Source organism: Zingiber officinale, chromosome 8B (assembly GCF_018446385.1).
Source record: "Zingiber officinale cultivar Zhangliang chromosome 8B, Zo_v1.1, whole genome shotgun sequence".
NCBI classification, from domain to species: Eukaryota; Viridiplantae; Streptophyta; class Magnoliopsida; order Zingiberales; family Zingiberaceae; genus Zingiber; species Zingiber officinale.
Genome location: NC_056001.1, coordinates 31,816,165 through 31,843,845, shown reverse-complemented (window position 1 = coordinate 31,843,845; position 27,681 = coordinate 31,816,165). Strand labels below are relative to the sequence as shown.

Sequence of the window (27,681 nt, the reverse complement as noted above, 5' to 3'; positions counted from 1 at the left end):
AAGTATCACCTCCTTAGAGAGATTGTTTTGAGAAATGATGTGTTGGTTAGTAGAATAGATACCAGCGAGAACATCGCAGACCCACTCACAAGGGCCTTACCTCTACAGAAACATGAAACCCATGTGAGGAGCTTAGGACTAAGAGTCCATAGTATTAGTACCCTGGGGTAGTTTTGATGTAGTCAACTAAGAAACATAAGAAGTTGAGTGGAAGATGCATCTAGCGAGAAGGTTGACACAGAAAGGGAGTCGACGGGCTCGATGCATCCGAAGGGCGAGATGCTATGGAAGAGTACATTGGCGGATGAGAAGGATGTGTGCAACATTCGAGGGGCGAGAAGTCGGGAAGGAAGCTTGCTCGAGGAGAAAGTCGGAGTTGGGTTTGGGTGAGCTCAACTCCGGTTAGCCGGAGAATTACCTACGTGAAGAACTACGCGAAGAGATCAACTTTAAGCTGAGTTGTCCTTTGGAAGGCGCCTTTCATGGCTGGAAGGCGCCTTCAATGAACAGTACGAAGGCGTATTCCAGCCTTTGAAGGTGCCTTCGCTAGTCCTTAGCCGAGGATAAAGTTTTATCCTCGGCAGATAAACTCTATCCGATGGAAGGCGCCTTGGACTTCTTTGAAGGCGCCTTCAAGTTACGGATAACTTTTTCCAAGGGCTATAAAAAGACCCTTAGACCTAGGAAATAATCAACAACTCTTGTATTCATTTCCTATCAACTTTTTGAGCATTCAATGAGTGTAAGAGACTTCTCCGCCTTCAACGAAGGAGACTTTTTAGTGCTTTTATTTGTCTTGAATTAACAACTATCTAGGTTGTAACTAAGTAATTCTTTTACCTCTTCTTTTTAGTTGTTAATTTAATTTAGTATAATTGTGCTACTAATTAGAGTTGAAACATCGAGAAATGTCTATTTTATTTTGCAAGCAATTCACCCACCCCCTTTTACCGGCCCTGCTACACCAACATATAGTGTTTGACAATAATGCAATTGGGATATTATTAGTATGCACACTTATGTGTTAAGACACTTCTTATTTTGTGGATAATTATTTCATAAAGGTAAGTATTTATCGTTAATTATTTACTTTTCTATATGTATATGATAAATGATAAAAGTCTCACAAATTAATGGGTATATTAATATAAAAATAATTAGATAGATATCTAGACAGGACATAGATATCTAGATAGCACTGAGTATGACTAGGTCGAGATAGACCAAGGGATTGATATCCAATTTGTACTTAGGGGTACCTTGAGTTTAGAGATACACTAGACACAACCGCATAAGAGGAGATGACATATTAAGCATCATTGGTCATTCTTCTTATAAACGAGTGTAACTGATCTTTTGACTTGAGACTTTTATTTATTCTATGCATGAAGTTATGTGATTTGACGTTGTTTAAAGCAGTCCTCAATCGGATTGTAATTAATACGACAGTTGGGTGTATGACAAAGCATAGAGAAAACAGTGTTGAGTCAATAGAGGATTCATCGCTCTCTTGGATTAGAAGTTAACATCCTGGCCGCTTAATAGAAATATTAGTGACTCGAAATTCATGGTCATGGGAGGAATGATTTATCATTCAAGAAGAGTCTATTATATCTTGGAAATCAAGTAAAACAATTAATTTGGTAATGATATATAATGTACCAAATTAATTGGGATGTAGGCTTAGATGAAGAGATTGAATTATATAGTAATCGATTTATAGTGGTTTATAGTTTATGACTAATATTAATTTTATTACGTTGAGTGACTAAAAACTGTTACTAGACGGTTATCTTAGTCTGTGAATGGATTTACACTGCTTTTGTGTATAAGACCTAGCGGGTCGCACACATAGCACGTAGACACGAATATTATCTATGATCGATTATTTTAGTGGATATTAAAACTAATTAATCTTACTATTTTTAAATCAGAATTAATTGGATTATCAATTAATTCAGAAATATCATAATTTAGTCGAGATCAAGATCAAATATGGATTTATTTGATCCAAATAAGAGAGAATTCGAATAGTCATAATCATAATGATTAATGAAGGATTCGAAGTCATTATAATAATTAATAGAGAATTCGAAGAGTCATCATAATGATGATTAATGAAGAATTTGAAGAGTCATCATAATGATGATTAATGGATAATATGAAGTCATACCTCTTCATATTCTTTGGCGGCTATAAGTAGTTATCCATGGAAAGATTCATTGAAGAACTTTTTCTCCATTGCTCCCTCGAAAACTTCTTCTTCACTTTCTTCTATCGGAAGAGATCGGTAGTGCTTACAAAGTTTTGTCGATTCAAGAGGCTAGCACCTAACAGATCGTGTCAAGTTCGTGATCTAGTGCGCGTAGATACCGCTAGAGGAGTCACACGTGGACTCTTATTTGTCTGTGATATCATTCATGTCTATCGAGGACTCAAAGTATATTTGTTATGTTATTTTTGTGTAAAATTATATGTACCATGAAGATATCCATGATTTAGTATATGTATTCCGCTGCGCTCCGATTCCAACAACGACATCAAAGTTGCTGGTGGCGGAAGCAAGAGCGGCATCACGATACCATTTTGGAGCTCGCACATCTTGTCATGGTCTTTCCAATGGAAGCTCTGGTGGCAGGCGGCGCACTTAAGCGTCTCACCGGTGCTCGACATGAACTTGCAGCAACTGTTGAGTGGCAAAAAATCACAGGGCAATTTTGGGAAAATAATTTTGTCAACCCTGGAATTGCGAAAATAAAATCCTCATACTTTCAAGGTATTTCAATTTCAGATTATATTCCCCATTCATTGATATGATAGGTATGCTCCATTATCAAAAATCACTCATTATCTAAATCAAACAAGATTTTTATTCATAAGATAGATAATTAAAATGATCAAGAATCAAATACAGCCTAAATGTCTTGACCGAGCTACTGTCACCTCAGATGCTCTATTGGAATCTTGACTGAACTCAAGCTCAAACTATCACCTCGAGAGGAATTGATCGAGGTGATCGTGAGCAAAGAGAACATTCGAGTAGCAGAAGTTTTGGTTTGTGAACCTCGAGAAGAGTTTTTTGATTCAGTTTCGTGATCGCTCTTTCGACGGCAAGCGATTATCGGTGATCAAATTTGTCTCCGGAGATTACTATGAGTTGTTATCATTTTTATTTTGTGTTCGTTTCATGCTATCAAAGACTACAATGGTATCGAGCATTAGTTTTTTGAAAGCATGAATTTCACTGCATGAAAGTGAGAAATCACGACATTGTGATTTCTACGATCTCTGCAAGAATCGGTAATCTTGTTGACATCCCAAAGTCACGGTTTCTACCCAGCTTCTTGGAAATCTCGTAGTCCTCGACAGTATAGAGTCACGATAGAGGAGTGTTGGCAACTGCTTTTAAAATATCAGTTAATGTCGATCGTGGGAAGCCTTGCGTTTGTATAAAGAAGATTAACGGTTCATCCATAAAAAAAATGATAATCCTAATTAGTCTCATTGACTATCTCTGGGGGTGACCGGTCCGGTCCCACGGAAGTTTTCCACCGGCCACCAGGGTAAATCGGGAAGTGCACGCAGCGGCCAGCCCAGAAGCCCAGCATCCTTTGATTACGCCCCCCATTTGGAGGAAAAATTCCTACAAATACGCCGTAACTGGGGTTCGAACCGCGGGTGCATGGGAGACAACCTGGATGTCCTACCGCGACACCATGGCCCCGGGTAGGAGTGAGCAGTCAACCCGCCAAACCGACCAACCCGCTTATACCGACCCGAACCGAATCAAAAAAACAAAATCCGCCGGATATAGGGTCGGATGTAGGGTCATGATATTACATTATCCAATCTAGTAGGGTCGGATAGTTTTTTATCCCAATAACCGAACCAACCCGATCCGCGATCACCCCTACTTGTAGCAATTACTGCCGATAAGTTGTTACACGTTATAGTAGCTACTGCGGATAAGCTGCTACACGTTGTAGTAGCTACTGCCGATAAGTTGTTACACGTTGTAGTAGCTATTGACGATTAGCTACTACAACGTGTAATGAGTAATGTCTATTATCATTTTAAAATATTTTATTTTTTATTATTTTATATTTATATTTTATTGGATATAGGGTCGGATATCCAAATAACTGACAACCCGTCAGATATTTAATACATAATAACCGTCGGATATAGGGCCGGATGTAGGGTCATGATATTACATTATCCGATCTAGTAGGGCCGGATAGTTTTTTATCCTAATAACCGAACCAATCTGATCTGTGATCACCCCTAGCCCCGGGGGCTAAAAAATAATAATCCCAGTTAGCCTCATTGACTATCTCTGGGGGTGACCGGCCCGGTCCCATGGAAATTTCCCACCGACCACCAGGGTAAATCGGGAAGGGCACGCGACGGCCAACCCAGAAGCCCAGCATCCTTTGATTACGCCCCCCATTTGGAGAAAAAATTCTTACAAATACGTCGTAGCTGAGATTCGAACCGCGGATGTCTGAAAGACAACCTAAATATTTTACTATGGCACCATGACCCAGGGACAAACAGTATGTCTAGGAAGTTTTTGATTACTCTGTTTGATGAAAATTTGATTTTATTAAATAAAAAGGAAAAGAAAATCCTTTCTCAAAACACGTGTAAGATAAAAAAAAACAAAAACAAAAAACAAGGTATATAATGTCTGCGTTGTTTTTCTTCCAAGCATGCAAAGAAAAATTAGATTTACATGACGAGTGGTTCAATTCACCCCGTTTAATTCAAACCATAAGTTAGTTTAAATAAACTAATTTGATCCAAATAATAATCAATTTAGGTTGATTATTAAACTTGGTCCAAATATGATCATAGGATTAGATTAATTTTAATGGGTCAGATTTAATAAAAAAGATTAGATTTATTTTAATGGATTAGATTTAATCTAATGGACATTGGATTAATCAAATGAATCTGAGTTTGATCGATAAGTCTGAGATTGGTTTAAATGGACTTGGATTGAACAATAACAAAATATAGATAACACATTCCTGCCCAATTAGATTAGTTCTGATTAGAAAATAAACCAAACACAGGAATTGATCATCATATCAAATGTTTCAGTAACATAAGACTCCCCAAATAATTTTTTTTTTATTTACTTATGTATTCTGTATATATTTGTTGTACGTATATATGAGAATTGAATAAGACCAGTTTTGTTACTGGTTTGTCGATTTTGTACTGGCATCATTATTTTTAATTCTAGATACCATGAACAATATATACGATGACTGGTCGATATAAACGACAACATGAGCTTTGTGAGAAGATCAAGAAGCTGGAATATGACCCGAATCATGAAGTCGGTTGGCTTATTGGTCGGCTCAATTGTAGAAGATGGACTTTGGTTTATTTACTGTCAAAAAATCTTAGGCAGATAACACTCCAACTTTGAGATGAGTTTAAAGGACACATCTCATATTTAGAGATATGCAGACATTTACTTCAATTGGAATGAGGTTTGATGAATCTTAAGAGGATCCAGATCTCGAAGAAATGGATCCTCCAGAATCTGAGGATCCAAATCCCACAGAATCTGAAGAGGATCCGAAAATGGACATTGAAGAATTTGAAGAGGATCCAGAAATGGACCTTGAAGAATTTGAAGATGATATAGAAATTGACCTCGAAGAATTTAAAGAGGATCCGGAAATGAACCTCGAAGAATTTGAAGATGATATAGAAATTGACCTTGAAGAATTTAAAGAGGATCCGGAAATGAACCTCGAAGAATTTGAAAAGGATCCAGAAATGGATCTTAAAGATTTTGAGGAGGATCTAGAGATAAATCCCGAAGAATCAGAGGAGGATCCGGAAGAGTGTGTAGAAGATCTAGAAATGGATCTGATGGATATATCTGAGGCAGATCCACCCATCATCGAGTCCAGGATGAACAGGATAGATTTGTCCACTACACTAGTATTTATCCTAGTGGGAGTGGTGCTAGCTTATTTATGTTACTAGTATTCTATTCACTGTCATTATGTACGAACAATTTTAGCCTATTCAGTTTTTGAGTCGTGTAATAATTTCTGTCGTTATGTACGAACAAAATTATGTTATTTGTTAACAAACCTGAAAATAATTAACTCATTTCATATTAGTTTATGTTTAATTATGATTAGTTCATATATCTATATGATCAGTTCATATGAAAAATGATTAGTTCATTTAATGGGATGTGTGTAATATAGTTGATCAATGTTGATTAAATTGGAACATATAAATGATGAGTGGAAACATAGTTATCACTTGATTTTGTAAATCAATTCTAATTTACAGTGAATCAATGGTTAATTGCATGTATATGAATTATATTGAAATAATAAATAATGTATTTATTTATGTAGATTATGACAACTAAAAATATCATAGCTAAACTTAATAAAGGGAAAAAATTATATGAGGATAACTATAAAATATGACACCTCAAGATATAATACATTCTTGAGGAACAAGAAGTTCTAGAGGCTGTAAATCAATTCATGGATGAACCGACTAATGGTTTTATATCACAGCACAGACGTGACCTTGATGCCTATAAGACATGGAAAAGGAAGGACTCCATTGTTAAGGGAATATTGATTAGTTCAATGGTTGATGACCTGATATTTGAGTATGAGCTATTACCATCGGCTCATGCTGTCTGGGCAGCCCTTAGAGAGAAGTATAGTGGAGTAAGTCTGAGTAAGCTCCGTCAGCTAACAATCAAGTTTAATAGCTGTAAAAAATGCTCAAATGTTATCATGGCCCAACATCTAAGGGAGATGGGTAACATGATTCGAGAGCTTAAGACTGCTGGTTATGCGTTGACTGATGAACAACAGATTCAGGTAGTTATCCATTTCCTTCCTGATTCTTGGAAAATAATGAAACAGAATCTGACCCGCAGTGAGAATATCAAGACTTTCATTGATGTCTCATATCATGTAGAACTTGAAGCAAAGAGGATTGAATCTGTAAAGATTTCTGGTCAAGCTTTTGTAACTAAAGGTTCTGGTTCCAAGAATAAGAAAAAATTGTTTAAGAAAGGAAAGGGAAAGGGAAAGGGAAAGGGAAAGGGAAAGGAGTCTAGTGTTGTTGTTGTTTAAAACCAAATCAAGAAGAAAGGAAAGAAATATGGATAAAAACCTAAAAATAAGCTGACTTGCTTCAACTGTGGCAAGAAGGGTCATTTTGCTCGGGATTATACTGAGCCTTAAAAGGTAGATCCATCTTTAACTTCTTTCCATGAGCATTATGTTGCAAATACAGTGTTATTAGCTGATTCTTATCATTTGTGGATTGTAGATTCAGGAGCAACGAACCATGTAGCTCGTCATCAAGCTACATATGTGGAGTACTGTCGGGTACTAGCTGACAACAAATGGATATATATAGGAAACAATGTAAGAATTGAAGTTAAAGGAATTGTCACTTGTAAGCTCAACCTACATGGTGGGCGTATCTTGTTTCTACATGATGTCTTGTATGCTCCTGAGATTCAACGGAATCTAGTTTTCGTCACTTGTCTTCTTGATTTAGGTTATTATGTAAATTTTTGTAACCGTTGTGTGAAACTTTGAATTAACTCTGTGTTAATTGGGCATGGTTATGTAACAAATGGTTTTATGGTTCTTGATGTAGAACTAAATAATAATGATGATTGTTTTCCAAATATTGCTCTTACTAGTAATGTTGATGTTAATGATGAAATTTGACATGCTAGACTAGGACATATAAGACAAGAACGAATGAATAGATTAGCTAAGGAGGGCCTTTTAGGCACTCATGCTAAGATTAACTTGTCTATATGTGAGCATTGTCTTGCTGGAAAGGCAATTTAGGAAACCATTTGATAAGGGTATTAGGGATGAATCACCATTGCAATTGATTCATTCAGATATTTGTGATCCAATGAATCTGAAGGCTAGAAATGAGAGTTCTTATTTCATTACATTTATTGATGACTTCATTTGTATTGGTCATGTGTATTTGATTTCTCATAAATATGAAGCATTAGATTGCTTCATTCGTTACTTGAATGAAGTTGAGAATCAATTGGAATGTAAGGTTAAAACCTTGCGCACTGACCGTGGTGGTGAATATTTGTCTGATCAGTTCAAGACAATGTATAATGGGAAAGGAATTATTAGATAGTTAACTAACCCTGGAACTCCACAACAAAATGGAGTTGCTGAAAGAAGAAATATGACTCTTCCTGAAATGGTTAGGTTTATGATGACACAGGTTAATTTGTCAATATCCTATTGGGGAGATGCATTATTAGTTGCGGCTTATATATTTAACAAAATGTCTTCAAAGTCAGTTCAATCTACCCCACATGAATATTGGATAGGCAAAAAGTCGGATTTGAGTAATATGAGACCTTGGGGTCAGCTGCCTACGTTCATGATAAGACTCATGAATATAGAAAATTAGGACGCAGAGAAAAGAAGTGTATCTTTATAAGGTATTCGGAGACTTCTAAATGTTATGTCTTCATTGGTGAGCGACAAGATGGAATCATCTCTGAAATAGAGTCAAGAGATGTCACTTTTCTAGAAACTAAGTTCCCAACACGATGTGAAGTTGATAAGAAAATTCCTCTATATGAGATAGAGGAGGATAATGCTCCTTTATCAACAAATCAGGAGATGTCTTAATCTAATCAACCTAGTGGGAGTTTTTGCCACTGAATGAGTCAGTTTCTCAACAGTCTAACCTTTGAAGAAGTAGTCGTCAGATTATTCCTCAGAGAAGGTTTGACATTGAGAATGAGACATTAATGATTCTCCCAGTTGACGATGAGGAACCTCGAACAGTTGAGGAAGCTTTGAGAAGTCAGTAAGAGAAAAATAAAAAATTGCAATGGATGAGGAGATGGAGTCAATGAAAAAGAATAAAGTTTGGGATTTAGTCGATCTTCCTCCGGGTCGAAGGACTATTGGGAATAAGTGGATTCTTAAAGTAAAGAGGAAAGTAGATGGATCGGTTAATAGGTACAAAACTCAATTAGTTACAAAAGGATATACCCAAATGGAGGGTATTGATTTTGAAGAAACATTCTCCCCAGTTATGAAGTTTGTGTTAATACATGTCATTCTAGCTATAGTAGCACAATTCAACATGGAATTACATCAGATGGATGTAAAAATAACTTTCCTTAATGGTAATCTCGACGAAGAAATCTATATGGTACAACCAGAAGGTTACGTTGTTAAAAGCCAAGAGCAAAGAGTATGTAGACTTGAGAAGTCTATATATGGGCTAAAGCAAGCGTCAAGACAATAGAACATAAGATTTAATGAAGTCATTTTGTCTTATGGTTTCGAAATGATCAATGAGGATCATTGTGTTTACCTAAGAAAGGAAAAAGGAAAGTTTGTCATTTTATCATTATATGTTGATAATATGCTAATAGCTGGAAGTGACATAAAGTGTGTGATAGAAGTCAAATCCTAGCTTTCATCACAATTTGATATAATAGATATGAGAGAAGCAGAGTATATCTTAGGAGTGAAGATCATTAGAGATCGATCAAAAAGGCTTTTGGGTTTGTCTCAAGAAGCATATATCACTAAGATGCTACACCACTTTAATATGTTAGATTGCAATATTGAGTAGACGCTTATATAGCGAGAGGTACTGTTTTGAGCAAAAATATATATCCTAAGACTCTTGAGGAAATAGCCAAAATGAAGTAAAAATCATATGTTAGTGCTATTGGTAGTTTAATATACATTATGTTGTGTACTCATCCTGATATAAGCTATGTTGTTGACTTAGTTAGTCGTTTCCAGTCAAACCCAGGATTGAGACACTGGAAAGCGGTAAAGAGGATATTCAGATATCTCAAAGGAACAGCAGATTATTGCCTCTGTTTCCAAGGATCGAATATGAGTCTGAGTGGTTATATAGATGCAGATTGGGAAGGGGACCTTGATGATAAAAAATTCACATCTAGTTATACCTTCTTGTCGAATGGTGGCGTCGTCTCATAGAACAACAAGAAACATGCTTGTGTAGCCTTGTCAACAATGGAAGCTGAGTATGTGGCTTGCGCAATGATTGTGCAAGAGACTGTCTGCTAAGAGGGTTTCTAAAGCATCTGAAGATTACTGAGGACAGTGGGAGTCATGTTACAGTGTACTATGATAGTCAAGTTGCAATAGCTTTTTCCAAAGATCTCAAATATCACAGTAAAGGCAAACATATAGAAATTAAGTATAATTTTGTAAGGGATATTGTTGACAAGAAAAAGATAATTCTTGAGTACATCCCTACACGTGATATGCTTGTTGATCCTTTTACTAAGCTATTGACTAAAGAGTCATTTCAAGGACATGTGAAGTTTTTGGGACTTTGAAGAATGTAACTTATTGTAAAGATATTTTGATAAATGAAAATGTCATGATCTATTCAATGTATATGTCTTTGTTAAATTCAAATAAAAGTCTCGATAAGCATATTGGCAAATTAAGATTAATCCACTCACATGGACAATCATCTCTATTTGTTAAGTACAAATAGATGTAAGACCGTTACTTATGAGACAACTTATGTAGTTATGAATAGAGACATACTCATAAGTTAAGGTCACCTTGGTAATTGTGTCAAGATGAGATCATTTATTAATGATTAGATTAAATGCACCCACTATTTACTAAATCTGCTTAAGGCCAGATTGGAATTCATATGTTGAATTCAAGATTAAACATTAGGTATGTCTAAATCGAAATTTATACGATGTTAAATTTTAGGAAAAACATGTGCTCTTTTTAGTAAAGAGAATAATATCATAGTATGTGATTCATACCACATGTGCTATGGCGACAAGAAGGATAGTAGGAGAATGAATTCCTGCTTTTCTACTATGTGAGACCCTTGAGATTATAAGTTAATCTCAATCTTATTCTAAGTGGCTATTTAGTTGTTTACTTGAAGTTCTTATCAGTGTATGCTACTTTAGTATGTTTCCTATTGGCTATGTATGATTTGGTCTATAAAGCATAACTAAGAAAATGACTGATTAGAATGAATAAATTTTATCTAAAAATAACGATTAAGATTTATTTATATTTATGACATTTATTTACTGGTACCAATTATATTTTTTAATTTAGTACGTAAAATGTAATTGTGAATAATTGTTTTGATTGGAGATGTTGAACATGCTCTTGACATAATAGTAATTATGAGAGATTAGAGATGTTCATATTGATGTAATTAATTTAATTTGGGGTAAAGGCAAGTAATGATGTCTCTGATTCGTTTTATGGAGCAGCTATATAAGGTGTAACAATCTTCTTAGCAATTATTGCTCAGTGTGCTTGCTGTCACACGAACCATTTACCCTAAAGTATGGATTGAATGTTTTAATTTGATCTTTGTGACTAATAAAGGATTTGCTCTGGTCTTTGTGACATGATCATCCTGTAGTCTATGTGACTGACATGGTCTATGTGACCAGATAACCTTTATAGATTGACTTGGACGAGTGAGAGATGTTGGAGATCGCTACATTGTAAAAGATTTGTAACGTTTACGTTGAGGAGGTGATTAGTTCATCTTCCTCAACGAATACTACGATTAATAGAGTCATCAAAGCATCGGTTATGTATCGATGCTTTCATCTTATAAATAGACGTCCAAGAAATCTCGAGAGGAATCAATTGAGGTGATCATGGGCAAAGAGAAGAATATTCGAGCAGCAGAGGTTTTGTTTCGTGAACCTTGAGAGGAGTTTTTTGATTCAGTTTCGTGATCGCTCTTTCGACGGCAAGCGGTGATCGGTGATCAAGTTCGTCTTAGGAGATCACTATGTGTTGGTATCGTTTTTATTTTGTGTTTGTTTCATGTTATCAAAGACTACACTTTTTGCTCTTAGCTGATCTATTTAGGGCGATGAACCAGATCTGCCCAGAACTCGAGCCAACTTCGGCTCAAGCTCAATTTGATTCAATTTATACTGACTTGATCTCAAGCTCGTTCGAGCCGATAGAGTTGAGCTCAAGTTTGATATTTAATTATATATATATATATATATATATATAATAAAAAATATATATTATTATTGACTCGTTAAGTTTAATGAGTTATTGAGCTTATAATAATTAAACTTGAACTTTACTCGATTTCTTGTCAAGTCAATTTAAGCTCGGCTCGAGTCAAGTTTTAATTAAGCGGCTCATGAGTAGCTCATGAACGAGTCACGAGCGACTCACTAGGGGCTCACGAGTGGTTTTGACTAATTTGTACCCCTAGAACTACGGTAGAAATATAAATGAAAGCTACGTTAAGTGGGGTGGTTTGGTTAAATCAAATTTAAAGAAAATAATACACGAATGTTTAGATAGAAAATATTTAAAATGTTATTTTGACCTTTTTTAAAAAAGTAAATTTTTTGGCATAAAATTTTAAAAAGTATTTTTTTATTTATATTATCAAAAATACTTTGATGCTTTTTTATTAAACCAGAGAAGAACATAAGAATATTTTAGATAGAAAATTATCTGTAAAATATTATTTTAATATTTTTTTTAAAATGGGTGGATGACATTTCTTTTCTGCCTACTTAATTCATTTAACAATTTTTTTACACCATCCAATTTGCCATTCATCATTCTCTTTTACTTTGAATAACATTTTTTTTTTAAAAAAGAAATCTCTAAAGTTGACTGGTGATGATTCCTTGGCATCAGATTCTAAAAATTGGTTTTGTGATTTTTTTTATAGTTATGATCTCTCACGAGGTAATTCTTTATTAAATTTTAAAATTGGTATTGTGATTTTGTTTAGGTTTAAATTTAATTTATGTTGATTAATTTTAGAATGATTAATTTAGTTTTATGTAAATTTTTTTATCAATTATTAGGATAAATAAGAAAATAAACGACTCAGTTAACATTTTTAAGTCAATTATTTATTAAAAAAATATATCTTTTAATTTATTGAAATTAAAATTCGTTGCAAACGGAGAAAAGCACTGTTGTCCCGGGCGTTTTTATTTTGTTTTTTTTCTATCTTGATTTCACGGAGGTATTTCTTTACGTTGAACGTATAATTAAAAAAAATGATAATCCTAGTTAATCTCATTGATTATTTCTAGGATGATCGATTCGGTCCCATGAAAGTTTTTCACCGACCATCAAGTTAAATCGGGAAGCGCACGTGATGGTCAGCCCATAAGCCCAGCATCCTTTGATTACGCCCCCTATTTAAAGAAAAAATTCTTATAAATATATCATAGCTAGGGTTCAAATTACGGGTATCTGAAAAATAATCTAAATATTTTACTATGATATCATGATTCCAGGGACTGTTCGTATAACAAGACTCTACTTCTAATAGTAATATTATACCAATTTGAATTTTTATTTTGAATTTAAAAAAGGCAAACATTCAAATTGCCCCTTATTTTATTATTATCCCACTCTAAGTAAAAAATATCTTAAACAATGTCCTATTTAGTATGTATTAGAGTAATTTTGATCAAAATTAGAGCGGTCAATGACTCACATTGGATTTGTCAATGACTCATATTGGATCAAATGACATTGAAATAATTTTAGTTAAAATTATTATAATAAAATTAAATATTTTTTATTAAAATTGAAGTAGTTTTGACGACTATTAGAATAGTTTTGACTAAAATTATTTCTCATTATATAATTTTGATATACCATTATTATAATAATATTAAAGTAGTTTTAATTAATATTTTAGTAATTTTGATCAATTTTAAAATATCTTTAATCATGACACCAAAATTATTCAACTTGTCTAATAAACAATAATTTTTTTTTATAAAATAATAAGTTAAATATTTTTTAAATATTTTTTTCAATAGAAAATTACATGACAAAAACACGATCTAAAAGATTTGATTAAGTAATATTTAATTATGACGAAACTTAGTCTGATTCAAAACTCCCTCTCGATCCAGCAGGAATCTTCTGGTCCATAAATTACGGACCAAGAGATGATCCATTGATCTGGACCTTTGATTTGAATGGACCCCATCTTTAAATAAGTGGGGTTCATTCAAATCAAAGATCTACATATAGTGGACCATCCTCTGATCCGTAATTTACGGACCAAGAGATCTGTTCTCCTCTCGATCGGTGTAAACAGACAGACGAGTTTTTTAAATAATAAGAATTTATTTTTTAAATAGTGCATGAATCGAATTACTCGTTTGAACTAATTCGGAAAGTATTGAACTAATTCCTTTTCGGATTTATCCTATTTTGTCTTTTATTTTTATTCCTATTCTTATTCCGAATGGAGTCTCCCTAAATAGCTTCGTATTACAGTGGGGACGCAACTTGGACGCAGAGGAAAAATTTTCGGCAGACCTACTCGCAGGCCACAATCCAACCCATACGTATCGCACATCGACTCTCCAACTCTTCGTCCACTCACACAGCGGGTATGAAAGGCGTAATTCTCTTGGGCGTCTAACTAACGGCATTGACCAATCTTCTATGAAACTTGAAATGGAAACGCCAGCCGTTGCCGTGCTTTTCTCCTCTTGCTCCCGATCGCTCGTTATATTAATGAGAGCTTGGAATCGGCCATTAATCCATCCACGGTCGCCTGGGAATCTTCTTCGCCTCGGCTGTCGGAAGATCTCGTCGCCCGTGTAAGTGTCTTCACTCAGTGACGTAGAACCACTTTAACTAGCGATGTGATGATCGTTTTAATCTCCTTTTCCCCCCTTTTGTCCTTTCGCGATTCAATGTTGGTGTTTTCGGTTTTTGTGGGGAACTCGGATATTTTTTTCTTTTCCCCCTTGGAATTTTCGGCAAAGGAATCGATTTTGAGTTTCGCTGAGATTGGGAACGGAACCGTTTTAAGTATGATCATGGTTCCATTTTTTTTTTTTGTCATAGCTTCAACTGGTCGTGATACTGCACCGCGTATGGAATAAAATCTGTGATGTTATTGGGTAATGACCACATTGAGAACATTTCTCTTTACTTCCTGCCTTTCTGATGATTAAGCTAAGCAATTTTGATGCTCTGAGGGGTGAGCGCGATATGATATTTTGTCATATACGCTTTTTAATTTCATAACGAGAAAAAAATGGAAATTTTTGAAAGATTGTTTTGTTTATTTAGCTGAAACCTTGGTGTTCCAATCCTGTTATTCAGCATATCTCGTGTCCGATAAGCTAAAGATCGCCACGGCCTCTGTTATACGGTATTGAAACTGTAAGCGTGCAAATAGACTTACAGATTTATGTCAGGAACCTAACTGAGAGCTGGTTGAGAACATGAAAGAAATGGTGCAGGGAAGTCGATTGGCCAAAGTTCGGGAAATTCTCTAACCTGCGTAAAATTCCAGTAGAAAGTTTTTTGGATAACTGTTGCCTCTACAACTCTTACAAAGGGGCATACCCTGCACAACCTTGCAAAGGAATGTCGCTCCCTCATCACATTTTATAGTTCTCAACTTCCCTACTCATCTTATCAGCCTGCATAGCACGTCGATAGCTCCGTTCCTCTGACATATACACCACAGTGCCTCCTTCGAGCTTCTTACCATCAGTAATGTCTTTTTTCTCTTACTATTGTAGTGCAAACTCAATGAACCAAAATGGTGATTTCACTCACCCCGAGCAACCCTCATCATAATTGTAGTGCAAACTCAAGTCTGGTCATGTGATGGCCTTTTCCTTTCTGCCAATGTTTGGTGTGCTGATCCTTTGGGAAAATAATCTCTCTCAATTTAAATACCTTGGTGGCTTCTGATTATTCCCATAAGAAAAGACTTCAACTTGTCTAGAATGAGTTTATATCTTATTTAGTATGCTATGAATTTTCCTTTTGAAATACAGCAGCAATTAATATCTTTGATAAAAATATACTAGCTTTTTGGAAATAACACACTTTTATTGAGTTTTCATTTTCAAAACTTGTGGACATTTGTGTGGATTCATTTTCTGATTACCTATTGTGTAGCATATAACAAAATTTTCTCTTAAAACAAATATAGTCTAGAGCTTAGTAGGTTCTTCAAGTATATTTCTCTTGGATGGACACTTTTCATTGCTGTTTGTTTTTCCTACTATGATTACCTGGTTGGGTAAGTTTTGTTTTTGATATTATATCTTATTAATTTAGATCTATAAAGTATTATCATTAACCCAGTAAATAGGTATTGCTAATGACAGTTAATCGGGAGAAAAGTAATAGACACAGAATTAAGAATGAGTTCCTCTACTGAAGGAGCACCTATTATAAATAAGGTTAGTTCTTTTTTAGTTCTCGACTAATTAGTTCCTTGCACTTAGCCAAATGACCCTTACTCTTCTACTTGTCTTTGTATTTTGTTTTGTTAATGGACAGGGAAGGTATTTGGCAATTTTAGTCTGCTGGCTACTAGGAAATGGATGTCTTTTCTCATGGAACAGTATGCTGACAATTCAAGATTACTATAGTTACCTTTTTCCGGTATGTATTTTTTTTCTTTTACTCAATTCTGATATTGTTGTTTGTTTTTTTCTTGAATTAGTTTTACATATGCTATTTCTCTTGCCTAACTTTGAAATGAAGAAGACTACTCAGTTCTGCTAGTGACTAATTAAGGGTTCCTTTTTTCCTTTATCTCCACTATCAAATTTATTGAAGTGCACTACTGAAGAAGTCCCTATGAATGGCATGAAATTTAGCCCACCCTACCTAGTGGGATAAGGCTTGATTTTTGTTGTTGTTTATGGTTCATGTTGAGTTGTCAATTGAACATTATATATTGTCTTTTTGTGCACTCCTTGTTATTTGAAATTAATAAAATTAGAAAAGAATTATGAAGACATCTGCATTCACTTCATTGAAAAATGATACAAATATATATACAACTCTATGATCTCTAAAAAAAAAAAAGGATAGCCCGGTGCACGAAGCTCCCGCTATGCGGGGTCCCGGGGAAGGATCCATTGTATGCAGCTTTACCTTGCTTTTTTGCAAGAGGCTGTTTCCAGGATTCGAACCCGTTATCTTTTGGTCACAAAGCAACAACTCTATGATCTCTAATTAGGAAAAAAAAATCCCTATAAGTAAGCCAAATAATACATCATAACTAATTTGAAATATTATGATTTTTATTCCTTATTTTCAGTAATCCTTATCATCTCTTTTCAACATTATTTTGATTCCTTATTTTCCGTGATCTCTTTCCAACATTATTTACTATCAGCAATACAAAATATTCACAGCTGAATGTATGAGAGACTTGGTTCTCACTTGTTCTTTTGACTCATGCTATTGTTGTGTAGATGAACCTTCACAAAGAAATAATTGGTTTTACAATTGATTAACTTATTTTACCACAATGTTGCAGGACTACCACCCAACTAGAATACTTACTCTTGTTTACCAACCTTTTGCCCTGGGAACAATTGCTATTCTTGCATATCATGAAGCAAAGATTAACACCAGAAATCGCAACATAGCTGGATACACTCTCTTTTTCTTGAGTTCATTAGCTCTAATTGTGGCAAGTATCAAATTATTTTTTGTGTTTTCATTGGCACCCAAGTTCTTGATTTCCAATGCAAGTTTCTCCACTATAGTTGGATGTTGCAACTTCTGGAAAAGGTGGCATTGGAGAATTTATAGGTGTATGTGCTGTAAGTGGGGCATTTGGAATTGCTGATGCACATGTGCAAGGGGGGATGGTTGGTGATCTTTCTTTAATGAGCCCAGAGCTTATACAAGTAAGATATTTAGTCTCAATCAAACTCATTTAAGATTAGCGAAAGCAATCAGACACGAAGTTTTCTTGTGAATGCAGTCCTTCTTGGCTGGGCTAGCAGCTTCAGGGGCTCTAACATCTGCTTTGAGGTTAATCACAAAAGCAGCTTTTGAGAACTCCCAAAATGGTTTTCGGAAGGGAGCAAGTATGTAAGATGTTCAATTTTGACTAATAAACCATTTTTATTTTATATAAATATGGAATTACGATCCAAAGTATTGAGTAATTAGTAATATTTGAATGCAATGGAAATCTATGGAATACTGTTAGTTTTTAATCTCCTGAAGTTTGAACCTTCATATTCCACTCTAGTTGGCTTTGTTATTCTATTTCCCCCCTCACTTCTGCATCAACTTGTGTAAGGACACATCTAGTCTTTCTATATCTTCTAACATATAATACACTTTGTTGATCTTTATTATTGCCTTTCCAATTTCATCTGGCTGAAATATTTCATTTCTTGATTGTTTTCCTCCAAGGCTCCAAATATGTGCTTATTGGATCTATTGACTACTGTACTGAATTATAGTAGTAGTACAGGTTTGGTCATCATGATCAACTACTAAATTTTTTTATTAGCTAAGTTTGCATAAATTTATAGTAAAATTAATGTTAGATCATGTCAAATTTAACAGCAATATCATTTTATTTTGCTTTCTTCTCTGATTATAGTTCTGCTTATCATCATTCGATATAATAAGGACAATGAAAAATTCCTAGTTTCTTCCACTATACCTGAAGCATTGAATCCACATATTATGGTCGATTATATCTCCTTATTCTAGTAAGTAAGAAGTTGAGGATCTTATAGGATGTGCTGAAGTTTCATTTGTGCTTCTTGCAGTGATGTTCTTCTCAATTTCATGTTTCTTTGAGCTTGTGTGTGTTCTTCTTTATGCATTCGTCTTCCCCAAACTGCCGATCGTGAAGTACTACCGTGAAAAGGCTGCCTCTGAAGGCTCAATGACAGTTTCTGCTGACCTTGCTGCTGGTGGAATGCAGAAACACCAAGTCCAAGAGGTAAGGTTCCGTCGCAGAGTTCTAGTCTACTAGTGCAAAACATACTCATAAAAACCTATCCTTCGAACTTATTGGCCTTTGCAGGTTGAGGATCCAAATCTTAAAGAACGTTTGAGCAACAAACAGTTACTCTTAGAGAATGTTGACTATGCAATCGACTTATTTCTTATCTATGTTTTGACATTGTCAATATTCCCTGGATTCTTGGCAGAGGACACAGGCTCCCACAGCTTGGGTTCATGGTAAGGATTCTCATAAGTCGAATATGCAAATGATCTCGACATTGCAATTGTAACTTTGTGAAGCATTCATAGCAAGACAAATACATTTAGATGTTTTCAGCAGCAGTTGCCTTTGAATTTGCTTCAGGTATGCACTTGTGCTGATCGCCATGTATAATGTTTGGGATCTCATCGGAAGATACATTCCTCTTCTGAAGCCATTGGAGCTATCATCTAGGAAAGGTCTTATGGCTGCAATTCTTTTGCGATTCCTACTCATTCCAGCCTTCTACTTCACCTCCAAGTACGGGGACCAAGGATGGATGATCATGTTGACCTCATTCTTAGGACTAAGCAATGGTTACCTTACAGTCTGTGTTCTTACTGCCGCACCAAAAGGATACAAGGTTACATGCCAATTTTCTTGTTTCTTCCTTTCTTTCGAAGAGACTAAATGAAATTTGTTTGTACAGGGACCAGAGCAGAATGCTTTGGGAAACTTGCTTGTAGTATTTCTTCTCGCCGGTATTTTTGCTGGGGTTACGCTTGATTGGTTATGGCTGATTGGCAAAGGTTGGTAATAATGCTTCTATTCTTCATTTCCAAGTTTAGGAGACTACTCTGGTGCCAGTTTAAGCTGTATAGTTCGTGCTGTTTAATAAGATGTAGTAAGAATGTTATTAGTTTGATGGTTTGCGACTCGAGGAGTCGCAGGACGATTATCATTTTTTAACACAGTCGAATGTTTTGATTAAAATCGAAGCAGTCCAATGACTCATATTTGGCTAGTTTTGATCAATATTGTTATAACAATATTAAAACAGTTTGGCCAAAGTTGAATATTTTTAATTAACACTGTTTCACATTGTATAATTTTGATCAACCGTTATTATAACAGTGTTAGAGATGAGTAATTTTAATTAATACTGAAATAGTTTTGATCAATATAAAGTAATCTTAATTAAAATTGAAGAGTTTGACCAAAACTACTCTTTTTTTTTAATGTCTAACTAGTCTAATAAAAAAATGATATTTTTAAAATAAAAATTAAGATGAATACCTTTTATATTTTTTTTATATAGAAATATGATAATAAAAATATAAGGCGCGACAAATTAAAGATTTAATTAAATAGTTCTTACGGGTGTGGTGTGTAAAATATTAAGGAAAAAATAAAAAGATAAGAGTTCAAATCTAAGTAGTAGGATGAATAATCTAGAGATCGACTTATAAACATGTATAAATTGTACTTCGAATTTGTCCACGGATGCCCTCGCTCTAGTCAATCCTTACAACTACTGTAATGGTCCTCCCCCGAGCACCTATTGGATCCTAGACGCTTCCGTTGGAACTATAGCGTCTGACTGACTATGAGGCTCTTGTTCGAACCACCCATCCATTGTTCGTTATATAGGCCTCTCGCTACCTCAAGTGGGGAATGAAACCTAAAGGATAATTGACTGTCTTGCGAGCGGTCCGAACAAGGAATTCACAGATTCCACGCCTACTAGTTACGCCTATAGCTCGATGATCATTTTTCGGAAGCACTTTTGGTAGACTTTATTGCTATTGCATCTCTCGGTTATATAGAATGTATAAAGATGGCCATTAGCCTTAGGTCGATTGAGCCATGCAACACTGGTGTAGCAGAGATCCACACAGATGTGCTAGACTGGCCATGGTTGATGGCCGAGTTATATGAGAATCGATCAATTGAGCAATTTATGGTTTCGGTGCATGAGGACATAGGCGTTTTGGCGCCACGCAAAGGGCGTCGATGGGTCTGTCCCTCTTGCCTTCTGCTCCGGGAGAAGACCACACAAATGTACTATAATGACCAGGGTTGATAGTCGAGTTATATAAGGATTGGGCAATTTATGGTTTCGGTGCGTGAGGACCTAGGTTCTTTGGCGCCTTCGGCCTCCACGCAAAGGGCGTCAACGGGGCTGTCCCTCTTGCCTTCTGCTCTGGGTTCCTCCTTACGGTCGAGCACTTTATTACGGTCCATCTTTTCTTGCATGGTAAGTCTGTTTTTTTCACTTCTAATCGAGTGGTAGGAGTGTTGCGTACATTTGAATGGAAAAAGAGGAAGAAGAATCCTTTATATATGGATTTAGTCCCATATTGAAAATTTTACTATAATATGGTTACGTTATATTATTGCATATGTATTGAGGAATTTTAAGAGGTAAACATAGAAAAATTTATTGTTAGACTTTAAATTAAAGAACACAAATTTCATTATCTTTTGATAGCCATATTTTGTATACCGCAAAATTTACTAAGTTAATAATAGCTAGGGAATTAGCATTGCCTTTAATATGTTCTCATAGAATTCTAAGTCCTTTATTAAGAAAGACATCCATAAATTTTATCCAGCGTTTAGAGTCTAATCCTTTTCTTACTTCTTTTGTCTGTTGACTATATTTGATTAGAGCCTCACAATCAGTTCTTATAGTAATTTCAAACTTATTACAAATAAACAATAGGAAAGCTTCTAAACAGTAAATTACTGTTAGTAATTCAAAATCTAAAGACGTAAGTCTCCCATTTTCTTTATATTTTCCTGATGCATATCTGCACAATTGTTCTGAAATTTTTAGGTCATACTTAGATCTGTTACTAAATAAAACTCCTCCCCATCATGTTTTACATCTATATGTTTCAATATCTTGTTGGTTAAAATATCTTTGTCCTGTTTGAGAAGTTTATTATACAAAGGGCCACTAATTTTTTCAATATCTTTTAAATAGGGTCTTGCATAATTGAGTAATCCTAAGAATGATCTAAGGCTATGTTTGGTTGGGTGTAATGTAATCTAGTTTGTAATGTAATCAAATTTGTAATGTAATGTAATGTAATCTTGATTACATTACTAAGTTTGGTAATGTAATGTATGTAATATTTGATTACAAGGGTGATTACATTCTTTTGTTTGGTATTCATTATTTTTTATAAGCAATGTAATTCGTATTATTATAAAATGACAAAAATATCCTGTGACCTCTACCGATGGCCACCGCACCTCTGTCAGAGCTTGCGGCAACCAGCGGCCGCCAATGTTGGCCTACTCCATCGGCCGCCGCCGGCCGCCGGCCGCCGCCAATTGACAATCGGCGACGGAGACAACCGCCGGCGGTGGCGGGCGGTGGCGGGCGATGGTCGCCGGTGGAGGCGGCCGACGACAGTGGGCGCCGACGGCAGCGACCGGCGGCCGGTGGCCACCGGTGGTGGCGGCTGACGACAGTGGGCAGCGATTGCGATGGACTAGGGGTATATTCGACATTTAAATTTTGGTTAAACGGTAACCTCGTAATGTAATCGGATTACATAGTATTTGTTTGTAATCCAATTACAAAACTTCACTACCTTTGTAATCCAGATTACATTATATTACAAGTTTTAAATTAAATAAAATAAAATAATCAACCTTGTAATGTAATCCTGATTACATTACAAGGCAGATTACACCCTACCAAACGTAACCTAAGTATTTTGATATCTTCCATTTTATTTGGAAAGTCTAAGATTTTACTGGTGATATGAGATTGGAGTGTTATCTTTCCTTGACCGATAAGACTGCCTAATAATTCAATGTAAGGAACAATTAGTTTCATTTTTCTATGAGAGACAATTAAATCATGTTTTTCAAACAGGTTAAATATCATGTGTAAATGTGTATAATGTTCTTCTTTTGTTTTAAAAAATACCAGAACATCATCAATATATACATAGGTGAAGTTTGTAACAGGTCTAAAGATGCTACTTTTAGTCCGAAAGACATTACTAACCATTCAAAATTACCTTCAGGGCAAGAAAAGGCTGTCCAGGGGATTGAGTCTGGATGTATTTTAACTTGTCAAAATTCTAATTTCATATCAAATTTAAAGTACCATTTAGATTTTTGGATTTTGTTAATTAATTGCTCTTTATCTGATATTTTATACCCGTCTTCATGACAATTATTATTTAGTCTTTTGCAATTAAACACCATTCTAAACTGTCCTCTTTTCTACTCAGCTCCTTTATTGACTATAAAAATAGGACTCCTATGTCTAGACTTTGATCTCTGTATAGCTTTTAATGCCAGAAGTTGAGTAATATGCATTTTACATTCTTCTATTTCTCAATTTGAGTATTTTAAGTCTTGTGATTTAATAGTTAAGTCTGGATTAATGATATTTAGTTTACAATACACTTTATCTTTTTCTCAATATTTAGTGGGATTTTCACCAAGTATTTCTATTTTTTCTAGTCTAGAAATGATAACATCTAATGTATCTTTCTTACTAAGTAGCGAATTTAAATAAAAGGGTTTAAAATAATCCTGATAGTAAGTCTCTGGTTCATGGGTAAAAGCAAGATCTTCTATGTCTTTGCTAAAATCTTCTTCAGGGCTCCAAGAGCCAAGTATATCTAGTTTTCCTGTAGGGAAAGCGTTACCTTAGGAGCCTTAGGTAGTGAGAAACTAGGTTTACAGGTACATGGTGAAGAAGAGGAAGTAGGATTACAACATTTAGCAGGGGGTACCACCACGCGACCCAACGCTGACCTCTGAGGGATAAGCAAAGAGAATAGGAGAAATGATGGGTGTAGTGAGAAAGATAGCATAATCCTTAGTAACTAAAAGAGCATGGTCCGGAGAAATAAGGAAATTAAGACCAAGGATTAAAGGAATAGATTTATGAGGCATAGGGCGTGTCCACAGTTGAGGTAAAGTTAACGGAGGACTAAAAACACCGCAATTAGTGTAAAACCTAAGATGAACATTTTTAACAAATTTGGTACAACTTAATTGTTGTCCATCAAATTGGATGCTCAGAAGAGGAGTATTGGTGGTTTTAATAAGGGTAGGAGGAAGAAAAAAGAAGCAGAGCTTCATCAATAGTAGAGGTTGTGGCTCCACTATCTAAGAATGCATGTAAAGTTAATTCATGGCCTTGGATGTTTAGGGTACATTGGACCCGGATATCAATAGTGAGTCCTTGATTACAATAACTGGGAGTTTGAATAAAAACAAACTCTAGGTTTGGTGGTGATTCGGGAATAAGAGGACTTTTTCCTTTATCCAGATAAGGATCCTGAAGATAAGAAGAAGGATTAGGTTCCTCTGGTGGATAAGTGTCTTCTTTACCCGTCAGACGTCCGGTCAGTCCGTCGACTCGTCTGGACTTCATGTCAGCTACCTGATCAGCCCGTCGACCTAGTTGAACTTCCCTACAACATTGAGTTAGCATAATAGATAAAACCAGTGTTAACAGAATTCAAGTATAGCCTAGAGGTACCTCCTAGGGTTGTCTAGCTTCACTCATTAGAACTTCCATTGCTTGGCTTCACTCACCCGGACTTCCTCCACCTAGCTTCACTCACTAGGGCCCGGTTTCACTCACCGGGATTTCCACCACCTAGCTTCACTCACTAGGGCCCGACTTCACTCACCGAGACTTCCACCACCTAGCTTCACTCACTAGGGCCCGACTTCACTCACCGGGACTTCCACTTTTCCTAACCTTTGGTTAGGACTTACCTTTGCTAGTCATCTAGTCCTGACTAAACTTCTCTCTCCCAAACATCAAGTCCTGTTTAGGTCAACCCTTGGTCATATTATCAAACATCGAAAACCTAGAGGTCGATTGCACCAACAATTGTTGGTGCGGTTAGCACTAACGGTCTAACTCAATTTTGATGAACGACAAAGTAGGTTAAGTTAGTTTCATATTGATCTAATACTTCTACGAAGTGTACAGGAGAAGCCCAGATGGGTCGACAGACTGACCTGACATCTGGCACGAAGTCCGGCTAGGTCAACGGGCCGATCGGATAGCTGGCACGAAGTTCAGACGGATCGAGGGGTTGATCAAACGTTTGGCACGAAGTCCAGCTAGGTCAAAGGGCCGACCGGATGGCTAGCACGAAGTCCAGATGGGTCGAAGGGTTGACCGGATATCTGGCAAGTAAGTTAAGGTAAGTCACTGGAGGGGAGTGACTGTGAGGACGCGTTCCCGGGAAGGGAACATTAGGCGTCGGTCCAACGTAGATCAATTTCGGAAACTCTAAGTTGAGATCGTGACTAGATTCCGGTCTCGAGGAGACGGAATCTAACTACTACTTTTATTACTCTTATAACTTAACTATGCTAACACTTTGTTTTACAGGATAGTTTTGTATTTTGCCTCGGACCAATGTTTTTTGTAGGTTGTTGAAAAAATAAAGGTCCAGGCGCCCGGAAGGGATTCAGACACCCGGGATGCAAAAAATTATCCCTAGCCACGTCGCCACATAGAGCTTCATGTGTGGACGAGTTACGTCACACTCCAGGCGCCCGGAAGGGATCAGGGCGCCCCGAGCCTCCTATATAAGGAGGGTGAGGCCTGGAGCAAAGAACAACAAACGACAAGATCTCCCATCGATTGCTCTGCTGTGCTCCTGCGACGCTGCTAAGGCTCTCCGACAAGTGTTGTTTTTTCTTTCTTCTAAATTATTGTCAGTATTATTTTTACTAGCATTTCTGTACTTTACTATTGTAATCAACTTTTCGAATTACTAATGGATTGCCCAACGAAAGCACTCAACGAGTGCGGACCTTGGAGTAGGAGTCGCCAAAGACTCCGAACCAAGTAAAAATTACTTGTGTTAGCGTTGTTATTTTCGTATTTATTCCACCGCGTACTCTCGCTAAATTTTTTAATCGCTATTCACCCCTCCCCCCCTATCTAGTGAATTCATGATCCAACAAGTGGTATCAAAACATGTACCGTTCTGATTTGGTGCAACCACCAATCAAACAGGGGTGAAATTTATTTTGATTTTTTTCAGTTTTCAATTTTGCGCTATAAATCCAAAATGGTATTATTGCCAGTTTTGGAAAAAATTTTTTGTAGTAATTAAGCTAAATTGGTGCAACACCAATTCGATTGGTTCTTTAACTTTATTCCGCACTGCTAATCCAAGACCAAGTCTTGGGATTTTTTTCTCTTTGTTTAATTGTGTGCAGGACAAATATGTCTCAAATTGAAGGCTTCAGAATAGTACGCCCCCCTATTCAATGGGGATGATTTTTCGTACTGGAAGAAGTGGATTGAGGTCTACTTGAAGACCAATTTCAATTAATGGTTCAGTGTCACCAGAGGCTACAAGGTGCCGATAGACAACTCCGGAAACCCACTAGACCCGGAACAGTGGACTTCGTGAGAAAGAAGTCCTCGATGGACTACAAAGCTCTCAACATGCTACAATGCGGGCTGACAAAAGAAGAGCTGAACCGAGTGGGACCGCACCAAAACGTGAAAGAGTTGTGGGACAAGTTGATTGAACTACACGAAGGAACAAGCGACTACCTCGAGTGTGCCTGCTCCTGCGTATCTTATTTTTTGTATTGCCTTTCTGACCTTGTAAAAACTATGTAAGTGTTAATGAATGGTCACCCGTTCGACGAACCTTTTTATTTGATGTCACTCATTTGTGCTACGTCATTTGGCGCTTCCTTGCTTTATTTTTCTTTGTTTGTCCCTGCATTGTCGCTCAGGATCGAGTGCGACTACGATCCGCTTACCATTTTGCGTAGTCAAAAACTTCGAAGTGTGGCTACGGGGTCCATCAGTCAACATCATACTACTCGCTTGGATAAGCCATTTTTCGTTGGTCTCGGGTTTATAACCGCCGCTCGGCTATTGAAGTCACAGACTTGGATTCAAGGTCATTGTAAGACCGTTGACATGCGTAGATAAGGATTTAAGGTCGCCACTCGACCGTTGACGAAGACCAAGATTTAACGTCGCCGCTCGATGGTTGACGAAGACTAGGGTTTAACGTTGTTGTTCAACCGTTGATGTCGACGAGGGTTTAAGGCCACCATTTGACTGCTGATGACGACAGGGGTTTAAGGTCACAGCTTAACCGCTAATGATGACAGGGGTTTAACGTCGTCACTCGACGGTTGGTGAAGACTAGGATTTAACGTCACTGCTTGACGGTTGACGAAGACCAGAGTTTAACTTCGCCGCTCGACGGTTGACAAAGACCAAGGTTTAACGTCGTCACTCAATGGTTGACGAAGACTAGGGTTTAACGTCGTCGCTCGACGATTAACGAAGACTAAGGTTTAACATCGCCGCTCGACGATTGACGAAGATCAGAGTTTAACGTCATCGCTCGACGGTCGGTGAAGACTAGGGTTTAACGTCGCTGCTTGATAGTTGATATGCGTAGACAAGAATTTATAGTCGCCGCTTGACTTTTAACTTGGCTGATCGACTCAAGAGTTTAGAATACTTGTGCTTTTTATTCATATTTGTCTTGCACTCAAAAGACACACACTTATACAAATACATCGATATTCACTAGCACACCTCTCACCCAACCTTGTAGGGTTGGAGGTGGTTCACACCCCACGACTGCTCGAGCTGTCTTCCATCTTCGTCCTCTAGGTAGTAGGCTCCCGAGCGGAGCTTCTGCATGATCTTGTAAGGTCCCACCCATGGCGCCTCCAGCTTGGTGACATCATTGACCGACTTTATTCTCTTCCACACCATGTCGTCGACTTGGAAGGACCTCGAGATCACCCTTCGATTATAGTTTTGCTTCATCCGCTGCCGATACGCCATCAACCGAACAGTAGCCTTATCCCGCACCTCATCCACCAAATTGAGCTCCATGA

At 36.6% G+C, this 27,681-nt stretch overlaps 1 protein-coding gene across 2 annotated transcripts; it reads left to right on the top strand.

The window, feature by feature from the left end:
• The first annotated feature begins 14,528 nt into the window (after positions 1–14,528).
• On the top strand, positions 14,529–19,898 carry LOC122014961 (equilibrative nucleotide transporter 3-like). Of its 2 annotated transcripts, none has more exons than XM_042571529.1 (10): positions 14,529–14,671; positions 16,205–16,279; positions 16,380–16,484; positions 17,371–17,526; positions 17,603–17,746; positions 17,824–17,929; positions 18,629–18,804; positions 18,889–19,046; positions 19,174–19,432; positions 19,499–19,898. In XM_042571529.1, the coding sequence occupies exons 2-10, from the start codon at positions 16,241–16,243 to the stop codon at positions 19,604–19,606; spliced, it is 1,251 nt and encodes a 416-aa protein (XP_042427463.1). In that variant the 5' UTR covers positions 14,529–14,671; positions 16,205–16,240; the 3' UTR covers positions 19,607–19,898. The 2 variants fall into 2 exon arrangements, with proteins under 2 accessions (XP_042427463.1, XP_042427464.1); XM_042571530.1 differs by having other exon boundaries at positions 14,551–14,671; positions 16,189–16,279.
• The last annotated feature ends 7,783 nt before the right edge of the window (positions 19,899–27,681 follow it).